The 15,514-nt window shown below is 45.2% G+C and overlaps 1 protein-coding gene across 3 annotated transcripts in view; it reads right to left on the bottom strand.

Annotated features, from left to right (window-relative positions):
* CLNK (cytokine dependent hematopoietic cell linker) overlaps positions 1 to 15,514 on the bottom strand; it is a 217,716-nt gene that overhangs the window by 3,946 nt on the left and 198,256 nt on the right. For all 3 annotated transcript variants that reach the window (XM_084798064.1, XM_084798063.1, XM_084798065.1), the window contains 3 exons: positions 13,615 to 13,748; positions 7,865 to 7,942; positions 2,946 to 3,101 (listed from right to left, as the gene is read on the bottom strand). In XM_084798064.1, the coding sequence (XP_084654190.1) occupies positions 2,946 to 3,101; positions 7,865 to 7,942; positions 13,615 to 13,748 (368 nt within the window). The remainder of the gene's footprint in view (positions 1 to 2,945; positions 3,102 to 7,864; positions 7,943 to 13,614; positions 13,749 to 15,514) is intronic.

Genomic DNA, 15,514 nt, shown 5'->3' with positions numbered 1-15,514 from the left:
GAGGCCAATGATGCTGTCTGAGCGCAGGTGGCAGAGCTGGGCCTCGGCTTGCACTATAGCATAGATTTCTGAATCTGATTTTTTTGATTCTCTTAACGACGTGCTGTTCCTCAGTATGGCAGAAGGGTTGGGCTATGGAAGGCACATGGGGACCATCTCACTCTCACTGCAGGGCTCAGCGTCTTCCAACAACACTGGGAAGGATCTCTGTAGGTTGTGGTTTTTCACAAGATGCCTGGAGCCAGTAAGCGCCAAGTAGATGTTGCCTATTCTCAACCTGTAGTGCTTAGGGGTTGTCACCAGGCAGGATAGGTTCTATGTAAAAGCCAAGGTGTTCACAAAGGGGAGTAAATCCCAGTACTGCTGTTTGCTTACCATTTCTGTACTTCACGCTCATCATCCATAAAATGCAGATGAGAGCGGCACCTGCCTCACAGGGTGGCTCCGAGAGAGAATCAGTGTACCCATGGTGCCTGTGCATAGGGCATGTATACAAATGTTCGGAGAACTCACGTCTGGAGGGTGCAAAGCATAGAACTATGAACTCACACAGAAACGGGTTTTTAAAAATAGGCATCGGTTTCCACTTAATTGTAAGAGCGTGTGGAGATTCTGATGGTGGGGGTCTATAGGTGGCGTCAGTTGACAGCTCTTTCTTTCCAAGGCAGCCGTGGAGGGCTCACGGTCTGATAAGATGCAATTAGGGTGTAATTACAGAGTTACTGTGCAGCCTCTGGCAAGCTGGAAACAGAGCTGAGGCCTTAGCACAGGCTCCGTTTCTCCTCAGTAAATGGTACTTGATAACACGTCCATCCTAGAGATGCTTCGAGGACCGAGAGGGAGAGAGAGAGAGAGAGAGAGAGAGAGAGAGAGAGAGAGAGAGAGAGAGAGAGAGAGAGAGAGAGAGAATGATAGAATTACGAATCACCTGGTAGAAGGAAGGCCCGGGAGTAGTTATTTCCTAGTTCTATAAGAGAAGGACACCAGGAAGCCCAAGCATGTAAAAATCATACAGTGGTTGCTGTTGTTCTTGTTTGTTTTTAAAGTGAAAAAATTCTATGAGCTAGAAGATGTTGAAGGATACAGTAAACTTGAGCTGGCTGGTCCCTTCACCATAGGCCTCCATCTGCATGGGGCTGCACCTAGCTAATGAGAGGACTCACTAATAAACACACACACACACACACACACACACACACACACACACACACACACTCAAGTAATAATATGGCAGAATCTGTTCCTGTCTGTCTCAGGTCTGTTAATTTGCATGTCAGTCATCATACAAACGTGCTGGCCACTTGCCTCTTTAGTTTTTATACAGTGCCTTCGGAATGTGGCTGTGCTTGGCCATTTTTGTGTTCACCTATTTACCTGCTCAGTTCACACACCTGGGGCTGAGGAAAGGCTGAGGAACTGTTCTCACTGTCTGTCTTAGTTACAGTCTCATTGCCCTGATTAAATACCTGCCCCCTCAAAAGCATTTCTCTCTCTCTCTCTCTCTCTCTCTCTCTCTCTCTCTCTCTCTCTCTCTCTCTCTCTCTCTCTCTCCCTCTCTCTCTCTCTGTCTGTCTCTCTCTCTCTCTTTCTCTTTTTCTTTCTTTCTAAGAAGCTGGTCCTGTTGGATTAGATCTTACCTATAATGTCATTTAACCTGAAGGACCTCTGTAAAGGCTCTATTTCCAAACGTAGTCCCATGGTGAACTTCTTGGACTTCAGACTTCATCTTGTAAATCTGGGATAGGAGACACGCACCACTCCACCCGTGTCCCCCACCAGCAGATGAAGCAGTCATCTGGAGCTGTTGAATGCCCATCACTGAATAACATGGGCTCAGATCCTCAGACCTTGCACTTTAGATTAAAGGCCAGAGAAGTGGGGGGGGGGAGGGGGTAATGCCAGAGCTCACATCCTCAGTAGACGGTGATGTATAATAGACTTCCTTCTTCCCCATTTTCCCACTTATTTTTCATCCAAGAAAGGCTGGGAGTACAGCCTCTGCTTACTTCCTCTAGCTCTGGCCATTTACTTAATTTTCTAAGACTCAGAGCTTCTGTGCCTCTGAGATAGGAATGACCACATCAAAAAGTTGTTGTGGGCTGAAGCAGTACGATGCACACAGAACGGACCTGGAATATGTATTCTGTTGAAACATCTCCTAAATTTACTGATTAATTCATTTTTTTGTAGTACTATAGATTGAACCTAGTACCTCACACAGTAGGCAACCACTGAATCACATATTCAAGCCTGTTTTTACCTTCATTTAAGACAGGGTCAAGGCGGGCGTGGTGGCACACGCTTTTAGTTAGTGCCAGCACTCGGGAGGCAGAGGCAGGCGGATCTCTGTGAGTTCGAGGCCAGCCTGGTCTACAAAGTGAGTCTAGGACAGCCAAGGCTAGTAGTCTTGAACCAGTGCTCTTCATCCTAAGTATGTGGGATTATTGGGCTGTGCTACCAGGCCCAGCAGCTCACAGATTTGCCACTAGATGGCCTCGCATCAGTACACCTGTACTGAGAATGGGACCTTACTGTGGCACCGAAGCTACTGCTGAACACACACACTCATTTTGAAGACCCAAATCCTGTGGATAAATGAATGACACTCGATTTCAAAACTACCTGTAGCGAACATGGGGAGGTAGGAGAATAGGGCATCAGCATGGCCTAGCAGAAGGCCTCCACCAGGCAGAATGCAGTTGCTCCCTTCACAACAGGTTCCTCTAATAGGTTTAAGAGGCCGAGGGGCATTCAGTGGCATGGTGGACTGCTGGTTTGGTGAACTGAACCCAGCATGACATGTACCATGAGGGGCTGTAAAGAAGATCATTCTTCCTGTCCTGTGTTCACTGGGGGTGTGTAGACATGGGTGTAATATCTCCCGAACTCTGTGTTTCATTTTTTACTTATAGCCAAGGAAAGGGAAGTGGTTAGATTGCACCTACCTCATTTCCTCTGAGTCCTGTGCCCAGGGCAAACTGCTGACTGCTCTCAAGGAAACGAATTTTCACATTGTAGACTTTGTTCCCATAAAACACCACCAAAACGTACGGTTCTGCCTTGGATTTTGTGGAACAATCTCGGACCAAAAAAGTACCATCCTGAAGCAAAAGGGTGATCATGGTTATCTTCTCAGATGTGCAAGGACCTTGGCCTTAAGGTGATGTCGACTGTGATGTCATTTGTGCGATTCCTATGTGGATTTAGTTTTTGGCAAACTCAACTGTACATTCCATTTAACTCTGAGCTTTAGCTGAGTATCTGTTGGGGTTTGGATATGAAGTGTCCCCTCAAGAGGCTTATGTGTTAGCTGGTGGTGATAAAGGGAGGCAATTGGTTCATGAATGTGCTGACATCATGAGGTTTACCCACTGGTGAGTTCAAAGCTTTGTGGGCTATTTGGAGGTGGGGCCTAATCATAGGAAGCAGATCATTGACATGGTGCCTTTGAAAGATGTATCTTGGTCTTCTCTTCTCTCTACTTCCTGGAGACTGTGAGGTGGACAGCCCTTTGTCCGTGATGCTTCTACTTTGTCACAGACCTAAAAACAATGGGGATCAGCCTACCAGGAGCCGAAACCAGGAGCCCAAAGAAACCTTCTTTCCTGAAATTTTCTCCAGTCTTTTGCCACAGCAATGGCCAACACAGTGTCTATATGGATACAGTTTTTACTGTCTGCTTAGAGTGTACCAGATGCACAGTGGTGCTTCCTTCATTCAAATCCTCTCTGCATATTTCTTACAGTCTTAATGAGACTTTCATACTAGATTCATCAACTAGTCCTTTGTTTGATCTCCTGTCTCCAGTTCCTGGCTTTAGCTAGGCTACCATTTCTCAATGGATACCGTCTCAGTTTTTTGTTTTCTGTTTTTTTAAATCTGTTATATATTGTCTCCTTTCTGCACAGGGAAGACCTGCTCCCTCCATCTCTGGTGTGTTCCTCTGAACCTGTCACTGTTAACATGTCACATGCTCATTCTGGGGATTAACTCTTATTCTAGAGAGGAACGGAATCCATTGGAGATCATACAAAGATCTTAGCCCAAGAAATTGGACTCCTATGTGGGGAGATTTCGATGCAGGATCGGGGTTTCCAAAGGAGGGGTGGGACTTTGCAAAGACTAATGCCAAAATGAGTAGAGAGATAGAGTAGGGAATACAGCCTGCGGTGAGGTCAAGGCAAGGAAGAGGAGAGAGGAAAGGTGTCTGAGGCCAAGGGGTGGGCAGCAAATGTTTGCAGAAGATCAACAGGACTGAAGAGTCCAAGGCCCGAGAACAGGACATGAGCCAGAAGTGACCAGCCACGCCGGAGGGAATTGCTCAAGATGACAGTGTAAGGTTGAAAGGCAGATTTCCCCTGAACACACTGCAAGGTTTGGCCTCAGGATTGTGTTTTTTCATCAACGCTGGAAGGTCCTGAAAGTCTGCAAGTACAAACGTGTGAAAACATGTGTAGATGATGATAAGTGTCATACAAATCACATAGGTGTAGGAAGTATGTATGGTGATTTATATTTCTAAATGTTAGATGGTTATCCATACAGACTGCATGGGATACTGATAACTGTAATATATAATATAATTATAATATGATATCAATATATAAAGTACTATGTCATGTGATGTGATTCTTTAAGATTTATTTATTTATGTACACAGTGTTTTGCCTATATGTACACCTGCAGGCCAGAAGAAGGCACCAGATCTTAGTATAAATGGTTGTGAGCCACCATGTGCTTGCTGGGAATTGAAAGGACCTTTGGAAGAGCAGCCAGTGTCCAGCCTGTCCCCCCTGCCTCCCCCCACCCCATGCTCTCACCCAATATAATTCCTTAATAAACACTGAATTTAAGAATAGCATTATTACTTTGTGCATATGTCATGATGGCAGTAGAAGTCTACTGAGAGCTGCCCTTAAGGTGACCAGCATCTTACATACATTACTCATCTGGTCTTTACATAAATCTGGAGGAAAGACATTTACCCCCTTTACAGGGATTTAAGGCTTCAGAGCCTAAGCAAATCTCCCGGGCTTAGCCAGTGGGTCTAACATTGACACTGGAAGTGAGGTTGCCATTCACAAAGTTCATCCTTGAAAAATTAACAGTCAAACTGAAAAAAAAAAAAAAGAAAAAAGAAAAAGAAAAAGAAAAAAGACTGGAAAGATGGATCAGCCATTAACAGCTCTAGCTTGTCTGTCATGAGAACCAGGTTCATTTCCTAGCACCCATGTCAGGCAGCTCACAAAAGCATGCCTGTCTCCAAGGGATCTAACACCCTTCTCTGGAGTCTGTGGGCACCCACACATATATGTGGGTGCCCACACACATTTAAATAAAAATAATGCAATGCAAACAAATCTTTTTTTTTTTAAATTACAAACAAAACAAAGCAAAACCAGAAATTGTCTCATGATATTTTGAGTAAGTTGACAATTTTATGTTGGCCTGCATTCACAGCTGTTCTTGATCACATGTGGTCGGCTGGACAGTTAGCAAGTGACAAACCTGAAAAGCCAAAGGCCAAATCTAGCCCTTTAAGCATGGTAGCTTCTGCCTCATCACAGGTGATGAGGATCTATCTGCAACTTTCTCTGCCTGAAGAATTCATGCAGTAGGAAAGGCTTACAACTTCAGCGCGGAACATTGCCAGAGATCAGGAGAAGGGGACGAGGGCCAAGAACTGGGGCCAAACTGGGGGTTTATCATCTTAAACTCTGCAACGCACTTGTCAAAATAAATCTGGGAAATCTTTCATTTAAGTTAAATTAGCTCTCATAAATGGCAAACACATTCTGACAAAAGTGATGCAAATAGAAAAGGAAGTTACAGCTGCTCAGCTTAGACAGCGTGACTCCGTGTGTCTTAGGGAGGATCCAGCCCAGGCGCAAGGTGAGGAAGGTGGCATCTGAGGAGCACCAAGCCTTGCTTGCCACAGTGATGTCAGCACAGTTCACATGTGGGCTTCTGCATCTCAGTCCTCGAAGGTCGTTTGTTGATGAAAGCCCAGCTGCGTGAGTGTGGTAGTGCACTGGGTCCTGATTACCTTGTCTGGAGCCTACTTTTCCCTCTCTCATCCAACACTGCAGAGGCCAGCCATGTTTGAGGCCTGACAGTGGAAGGGACAGAGATCCTGGGGCAGGGGACCAGCTAACCACCCTAAATCTTCACCCTACTGCAAAGAACTGTCATGGTACCTGGAGACAGCTGAGACTTGGTGAAATGAATATTAATGTCTCTGTTGTGACTGAGACCCTGGCCTTAGTGCACACACACACATCCAAACATAGACACCCCAATCTAGGGGACGGGGTGGGTTCCAGTTATTCCTGGTAGGGTCAGGATGGTTTGTTAGCAATCTCCTTAGTCTCCAAATGCTGGGGTTAACGAGCTAATGTGAAGTTAGTAACTTAAAAATAAAGTCATTCTTGTATGGTCTTGGAGGTTGGGAGTCTAATGTGGATCTCACTGGGCTAGAGCTAGCAGGGGAGGACGGAGTCTGTGTGTATGACGCTGCTGGTCCCTAGAGGTCACCAGAAGTCCTGGCTTGTCGTGTCCCTCACCATTCTGACCTTACTTCCACAGTCACATCTGTCCTCTGGTATCCCTTCTTTCCTCTTCTCGGGGATCCCAAGGGGCCACTCTGCTCAGGGTACCCTCCCTATTGCAAGGTCCCCAACTTAACTAATACGCTAAGCCCCCTTTCCTATAGAAAATGATTCATCCATAGGTTCTAGGATTAGGACATGGACATCCTGTGTGTGGGGAGCAGCAATGGGTGGTTATCATAGCAACTGATGGAATGATTTAATTTTTTACATCAATTCTGAGTTTTCTTAAATATGTTGGAGACCTATCATTTATTCACAAATTAACTGACTAATTTGTATTCTATTTTCATACTCAGCAGTGGTCTGGCTGAGGATTTAGTGGTCCTTAAGGCATAGAAGCTTTCTGTTATTTCAAAGCAACCCAATATAGTCCTATGCCTATCAGAGTGGTCACCCAGTAGTCACTTGCTTTATGATGAAGGCTGCAGCAGTCATTTAACTTGGTTACAGACATTCAAGTTCTTCTCTCTTTTACTCCCATGGTAGGTCGGAACCTCTCCATTTGAACTTAGCTTTGGCCTCAGAATTTGGTCAAGGAAGAGGTAAAGTCTGTTATTTCTGGGGAGATGTGTGAAGAGCCAGAGTGTAAAATTGGATGTATACCATAGACACAGGGCCTCCTCACATAGGCCAGCAAATCTATCTTGAATCTGGTATGCAGTGAAGAAATAGTATCTTGGGATAAATGTCAGAGATCTTGGGGGTATCTGTTACTGTAGCATGACCTGTCATACACTGGACTGCAGCACCCTCCACCCCTGCTGTGTTCTCGAAGAACTAAGACAAAGCAACCAAACAGTACCATAGGTGCACGTTTAGTGAGGAGATGGAACTTGAAGAGAGTAGGGGAACCACTGTCCGTTGTGACCACTGCACCCCAGATACCACATGCGATTGCCCAGTGGCTCCCTTAGCACTGACATCTCTAAAAACGAATTTTTACTTTTATGAATAAAGACTCAACAACTAACCTTGTTTAGGAACTTGGGAAAGTTGCTTATCTAATAAACGACAAAACCCAAGTCCTAGGTCTGAAACCATTTTACATCTCTCTGCATTTTAGGACAACCGGTCCACAATTTCATTTAGTGTTCTTCCATTAAAGTTTTCCTTGAAGTAACTAGAAACCGTACCCCATTATCCCTTCTTATTCCTTTCTTCTCCCATGGAACCCCTTCTTCCCACGTCCCCTACTGTGTGTGCCGGCATGCAGAAACACACAGGATGGCCACAGGAACAATGCAGGTCATTACCTTTCTCTCTCTCATTAACACCTCTTCCACAGCCTGGCGACTGCATTCTCCAATGTACCATTCAGACCTCTGGACATCCTATGGTACAAGCCCAATGAGGAATATTTTAGCATCAAAGGGAGGTATTCACTACGGACTAATTAATTCAAATTCTAGTTTTGTTCCACCCGTGTCCAATCACAGGCTAATTGATAGACAGTCAGCAAAGAACATTTTGTTCTGGGACCTGGAAATGCCCACTGATGCCGAGAGAAGATGGACACAAAAAAAGCAGCTGCAGCTGGGGATTCTGGGGCTGATAGGGATAAAAAAAAAAAAAAAAAAAAAGTGGTCACTGGGAGTGGCCAGAAGCTGCCCATCTGTTAGGAAAAGTCCATCATTTGAGTCTTAGGAAGCATAAGCCCTCCATATGTCCAGGATTTTATTTAATTTTCTTTTAGACACAGTGTCATATTACAGGCTGGCCTTGAACTTACTATACATCTGAGGATGACCCAGAACTCCCGATCCTCCTGAGTGCTGGGATTACACTCAGCTCTCGTGGTGTCCGCCTAGGCATCTGGTGAGGTTTATTAAGGATGTGTGCAGACTGTGACATTGTGCTGTGCTGGTCACTGTAAAACCAGTGGTCAGAGCAGGCTGCTGCAGCCCTGTCTGTCTGTGTGTGTGTGTGTGTGTGTGTGTGTGTGTGTGTCCTCTCCTGGGGTCGTGTGGTAAAACCAAGACTGTAAGTGTAACTTGGCTGGCTTTCTCCTGTATCACACTTACTTGCCCGAATGTCTGACAAGCAGTTTTAGTTATTGCTATTATAAAAGTACCGTAAGAGGGGGAAGGCAGGGCAGCGAGAACTGTGTGATGCGTGGAGAACAGGCTGTGCTCTGCCGCTCTAAGATACTCCACGTTGTGTGGACAAGTGGCTTTCAGACTGTCACTCCCTGGACAACTTCACTTTACAAAGCAGAGTTGGGTCTGCTTTGAGGAAGGATGACTCTGCTCCTTGCTGTGCGCATGAGCTCCACCACCTGTCCAGCACCAACATGAGGCATACACAGCTTGTTCCTACCTGTAGACCTGTCAAAGTTGATTGGGAAGACCAGACCAGGAAAGGGTGCAGTGCTCTCACCTGGGCCCTGCCGAAGGAGGGACTCCTAGTGCTGTGACTGACAGCCCCAGCGACTTGCCATCTGACCACAGATGCCTGCCCCAAGAGACAACAGACAAGAGACTGCCAACTGAGCCAGTGTTCCAGCTCAGCTCAGTCCCACTATTTGCTTCTTACTCAGTTGCCATGGTCTGCTTGTCAGAACTTGGACCCGAAGCTCACTGTGGTGTCCTAGGCAGGCGGCTTGCCTCTGTTGCTCAGTGCTAAGCTGCCCTCTTGGGTCTGTGGCAGCTCTCCAACTGTGTTCCTTCGTGTGTCACTTGCACTGACTCCCTGCACACATATCAATTCTTGGCCTCCACTGGGGCCTCTTTGAACTCTGTGACCTCTTTAATCCTTTGTCACCCCCTACTAGTTTATGACATTGGGCTGGAGAGATGGCTCAGAGGTTAAGAGCACTGACTGCTCTTCCAAAGGTCCTGAGTTCAATTCTCAGCAACCACATGGTGGCTCAGAACCATCTATAATGTGATCTAATGCCCTCTTCTGGCCTGCAGACATACATACAGACAAAGTACTGTATACATCATAAATAAATAAATTAATTAAAAATTGTAATCTAAGAGTTAATATCAGTCATTCCTTCACACTGGAATAAAAGAACTTGGGGGTGCCAATGAGCAATCAAGGGAAATCAGGACCACTTGGTAAATAGGAGCCAATGAAACTGACAAAGCTTATGAGTTCATTACTCAGTGAGTTCTGGCATCACAGAAAGATGCAAATGTGTTCACCTATGCTCCTGACATTGCACGTGTGCCTTTGTCAGGATGGCCCTGTAATCCGGTCATTGAGTTACCAGGGTCACAATGTTGGGTCATACCTCTCCAAGACCCTTCCTTAGTCAGTACCTCACCTTCCCCACACTATTTCTCTGGATCATACATGATGCACAATGCTCATTCAACCAGAATGTATAGACTAGTGTAGCAGAGGCTCAGGGAGACGAAATCTGCCACATGGTTGGCAAGAAGCAGGGACATGGCATCAAGTTTTGGGTTTCTTATTGCAGTCTCTGGTCTTTCCAGCACCACCATCCAGTGATGGGCACAGGTGAGCATGGTCTGGCCAGCACGCGCTGGTTCCTACCTACCTGCTGCCTCACTTCCTTTCAAACCATCTCATATCATGGGCCTGGCCAGTCAGACAGACAGACAGACAGACAGACAGACAGACAGACACACACACACACACACACACACACACACACACACCAGCTACCCTGAGCTAGGCACTTCTTAGAATCAATCCTCCACTCTCTGACATTCATCTCAGGCCACGACGACGCCCGACAAAGAGTTCAACACAAAGGAAAACACAATGCATGCAACCACAGGGGTGCATCTCAAAAGCACTGTGCTTAGTGAAACAAAGCCAGGAACAAAAGAGCTGCTTTCTGGCTCTGTTTAGACAGGATTCTAGGAAGGGAACAGGGCAATGGTAGAAATGGACGATGCTGTCTGGGGCCTGAGGTGGGCAGGAAGGACGCTGCTGCGGTGTCATGGAAATGTGTTTCTTTTCTTTCTTTTCTTTTTTTTTTTTTTTTTTTGATCTTTGATACAGGGTTTCTTTGTGTAGCCTTGGCTGTCCTGGACTCCCTTTAGGTTTGTAGCTAGCCTGGCATTTTCATTTGTCAAAAGCCATGAGACTGTACATAACACTTGTAATTTCTGATATTTATTGCATGTGAAGAATGTCTTAAGTAGTTCTTTTGTTTTGTAAACACAGACAAACACTGAACCTAAAACTCTTATCTTGTCTGAAGCTGCCTTTGTAACAAGTTTCCCTACTTTATTCCTTGTAGTAGAGGAACTTGTTACAAAGGAGGCTTCAAACAAGCTAAGAGTTTTGAAATGCTGGGATGGTCCAGACCCTACCCTAGGCAAAGCTCAGGCAGGCTCCCAGGAAGAAAGTGTCTGAGAACTCACCTCCCTGCCAGGGTGTGAGCCTGCTGATCACTGTGCTCACTGCGGTAGCAGCTCTGGGCCTCCTGGCCAGTCCTGGGCTTGGGAGGACTCAGCCATGGTGAGCTTCCTTTACTCATTCATATGTTGTTCAAGCTGGAAGATGCTTTTTTTTTTTTTTTTCGAGACAGGGTTTCTCTGTGTAGCCTTGGCCATCCTGGACTCACTTTGTAGACCAGGCTGGCCTCGAACTCACAGCGATCCGCCTGTCTCTGCCTCCCGAGTGCTGGGATTAAAGGCGTGCGCCACCACAGCCCAGCCTTGGAAGATGCTTTAAATGAGCGGTTCTCAACCTTCCTAATGCTGAGACCCTTTAATACCGTTCCTCATGTTGTGATGACTCCCAGCCATAAACTTGTACCGTTGTTACTTCATAACTGTAATTTTGCCACTGTTATGGCTTATAACGGCAGATATTTGATATGTGATCCCCAAAGGGGTCGTGACCCACGGGTTGAGAATCACCGCCTTAGATGCTGTAGCTAGGGCCTTCTTGAACTATCTTAAGATGTGGTTCTGAGGGGGTGTAGGGTGTGTAGGTTAGTGCTTGAGTGAAGGCCTTGGTGGCCGCTGAGTGACAATGAGGAGGAGCTCATCTTTAGTCCTTTTTTGTCCTGTGAGTGTCCACAGGGCACTGCGCTGGTGTTAGCGTGGCCTTGACAGCGCCAGTTATCCCTGAGCAGAAGAGATGAGGCCTTTACTCTGGGAGCCTTTAGCAGGCTGGGGGGTCCTGCTATGCCTTTTAAAACTCACAATAGAATATACACAGCATAAAGAGCCACCATTTTAGCCATGTTTGAATGTGTAACCCATCACATTAAATGCCTTTATATTGCTTTAAAACCATTGCCATTATCCATTTCCAGGAGTTTTTCCATCTCTCAAACTGAAACTCTGTGTTCACTAAATAACATCTCTCCATTATTGTCTTCTCTTTTCTAGTCCTGGGGAGCTACCTTGGTACCTGATGTCTCTGTAGACCTGGCTGTTCTAGGAACCATGAGTAGCAGGATATGTCTGCCCTTTAGTGTCTTACTTCACCTAGCGTCATGTCTTTGAAGTTTATCCATACATAACAAATTTTAATGTATGTGTGTGTGTGTATGTGTATGTGTGGTATTTTGTTTATCTCTCTGTCTGCAAATGCATACCTGTGCTCTTCCTACCTTTTGACTACCATAAATAATGTCATAAACACAAGTATTCAAATCCTGCTAGGTGCTTCTTTTTCTTCCTAAGTTCTCTTGGGGATATGCCCCATAGTACAATCTGGAAATTAGTTCCCATTTTACTCTTTTGTCTGTGATCTGGAACACTGCTTTAAAAATCATTAGCATAGCAATGCAAAGTGAAAGCAGTCACTTTACAGAATATTACACAGACATCGTTATAGAGAGTATTTAGGTTTGTCATAAGTCATAAGATTTATTGAACTGGCCAGGCATTGGTGGCACACATCATTAATCCCAGCACTCAGGAGGGAGAGGCAGGTGGATCTTTATGAGTTTGAGGCCAGCCTGGCCCACAAAGTGAGTCCAGAACAGACAAGGCTACACATAGAGAATCCCTGTCTTGAAAAACAAACAAACAAACAAACAAACACAACAAAACAAAGAAGAAATATTTGTTGAACTGTTGAAAATGGATCATCCCTGATCTAGTCCAGGTGTTTCCTGTTCCCATGGGAAAGGAAGTCAGGCTCTGGGAGGGCTTTGGTCTCATGTAGATGTTGAGTGAGCACTCAAGAATGCTAAAGCTTGTGAGAGTGACAGAGTGAAAAACATTCAGGTGCATGTGAAGGGGAAATGGTAAAGGATCCTAAAGTCGACAGGAGGAATGGGGGAGCTGTCAGAGAATTAGGTAGGGGCTAATTATAAGGCCAGCCAAGACACTTAAGATACAATGGGAATTACAAGGAATTGATCAGAGATCCAGATGCTTTGCTTATAAACCTTAAGACGCTCTGGAGGAGGACATTCGTAAGCTAAGCCCGCACCATCTTTTCTGGTGCTGTCTTTAGTAAGTAATGCTACAGGAGATGGAGGGAGGGGCAGATAAGACACAGAGGAAACTCACTCTCCTTAGAGGAAACCATGCGTGCAAGATGGACTGAGCAGGGGTTGAGTGAATGGAGCCGATTTTAGGGAGAGATCAGGAAACACATGAAGGATAAATAAAGCTCTCTTCCTTGTCAGGGTTCTTGTCTCCTCACTCTGACTGACACATATAATCAGTGCTCAAGAAATGGCTGCCAGCCTCAACTGAAGTTGAAATGTGATGTGTGACTCTTTCAATGGGAATTAAACATTAATACTAAAATTCCAGTTAAATCATCCCTGAAACTTAAATACAAGTCTAAATTTCTCTCAACCACCTGCCCTCCCCCATAGTTAATGAACAGAGAATTCTGAGAATCTGGAAAACATGCAAGTTGAAAATCTGGTGAAAGGATAATGAAGTATGAGACAACGAAATTTTTTAGAAACTTTAAAACCCAAACATTTGTCATTGTATGGGAAAATAATTAGTGGCAACCACAATGATTTGCCTTTGGGCATTCTCAGGAAGCTCTCACTGGATGCCAAGAACAGCCAGAAGGACTTGCAAAGAAACTCCCTCCTCACCTTCTCTTCAGGCTTCGTGGGAACCGGTTTCCTCCTCGCATTGGCATTTTCATAGGGCAGCACATGATGGGGACCATGGCCGCCTGCAGCCTGGGATCTCTGAGGAGGACCATGTTGCATGAAGCCTGTATGGTCTGGGAAGAGATCACACTTAAATGCAGTTGCATCACTGTCCCAGCCTGTCTCCCCTTCATCACACAGCTGGGCCCACCACTTCTGCCTGTCTGTGGCCATCTTTGTGATCCAGACAACACCCTGTCACTGGGTACTGTAGAGCCCCATGCACTGTTCCCCTTCCTTTACATTCACCCCCCCCCCCCCCGCTCTTTCTCCACAGGGAATCTGGAATGATCTTCGCAAACTTCAGTTGTGTGGCTGGGAGATGATTCAATTCATAAAAAAACAAACAACAACCGACGCTTGCCTTACAAGTGTGATGAACTGAGTTCAAACCTTCAAGACCCAGGCTAAACCAGAGGCTACTGGGTTGCTGTAATCCCAGCATCCCAACCGGGAAATGGCAGGCAGACAGGAGAATCTCTGGGAGCTTACAGGCTAGCCACCTTGGTAAAAGAAAAACTCAAAGACCCTGTCTCAAATAAGGTGGAAGGTGAGGACCAATCTCTGTGTGGACACAGACATGTGTGCGCGCACGCGCACCCACACCCACACCCACACACATACACTTACACATTCACACACTTATACACAGAGTCACACACACAAACTCACACACATATTCACACACAGAGAAAGAGAGGGGAGGGGAGAGAAACTGAATTATGGCTTAGCTACTCATCCTCGCTAGAAATCCTTCTATGTTTACCCACCCCCACCCTCAAAATAAAAGTCACCTCTCTTCTGTCTTCAAGGCTCCAAATTTCATGTCTTTTTATTTCTCCGTCTTTGCTGTATCCTTCCCACACCACCCATTCCAGCCTGGCTGTAGTGAACTCTTCTCAGTTTCTGAAACCTACGATGATCATTTCTAACTTGGGAAATACCATTAAGAAACTCCAAGCATTAGCTTAGGAAAGTGAAGTATCATTTCCTTTTAACCTGGAAAAGCAACTGATGGAGAAGCCATGGTAATTCAGACTTGGCTATTTGGCAGATATTTTATCTAAAGTGAATACATTTAAAATCATTTCATGGAACACAATGGGGTAGTATTTGTTGCCAATCATAAATTTAAACCATGAAGGTACAAGTTTAGAAGCTGGGGAAATTTGCTTCGGACACAATAGTATCCTCATAGACTTTTCTCATGAAATTGGTGGTTATACTTGCAAATATAATATAAGAGTATTATATAATGACAAATTTTCGTGGTTGGGATGGTAACTGGATCCCCCCAAAGCATGTGTGCTGAAGGTTTCATGCCCAGCTTGGGATGCTCTTGAGAGCTGGTGAGGATTTTAGGAGTTGAACCCTAGTTGGAGAAAGTTCAGTCAGTAGGGATCTGCTCTTGAAATGGATATTGGAGCTGTGAACTCCCTCTGTATTCCAGGTAAGCCTTGCATTTGCAGTCCTCCTGCTGAGAAGCTGGGACTGCTAAGGCTGATGCAGAAGGCTGATTGTGTAGAATCTAAATTGCATTTGGAATGTTAAGTTAATTTCACCCACCAATTTATGATCCTAAGAACAAGGAGACAGCCTGAGAGTTCCCTCCCAAAATATTAGTTGATAAATAATAAAACTTAACCTTGAAACGGTACAGAATCTGTACTGCTAAAGTCTTTTTTATTTTTTAGGAACTGTTTGGAAAGAGAATGTGACTTTCAGCTACTTTAAGTATCTATTTAAAACGCTAAGTAAACAAGAGGAGACTAATTTTGAGACGTATACCTCCCAGGCAACAGGAAAACAGGAAGAGGTGGATCCAGCACAGAGCGGGAAG

The sequence above is a fragment of the Acomys minous genome, assembly GCF_964271855.1.
Source record: "Acomys minous genome assembly, chromosome: 10".
Taxonomy (NCBI): Eukaryota; Metazoa; Chordata; class Mammalia; order Rodentia; family Muridae; genus Acomys; species Acomys minous.
The sequence above is the reverse complement of the archived record's forward strand: the minus strand, read 5'-3'. Positions and strand labels throughout refer to the sequence as shown.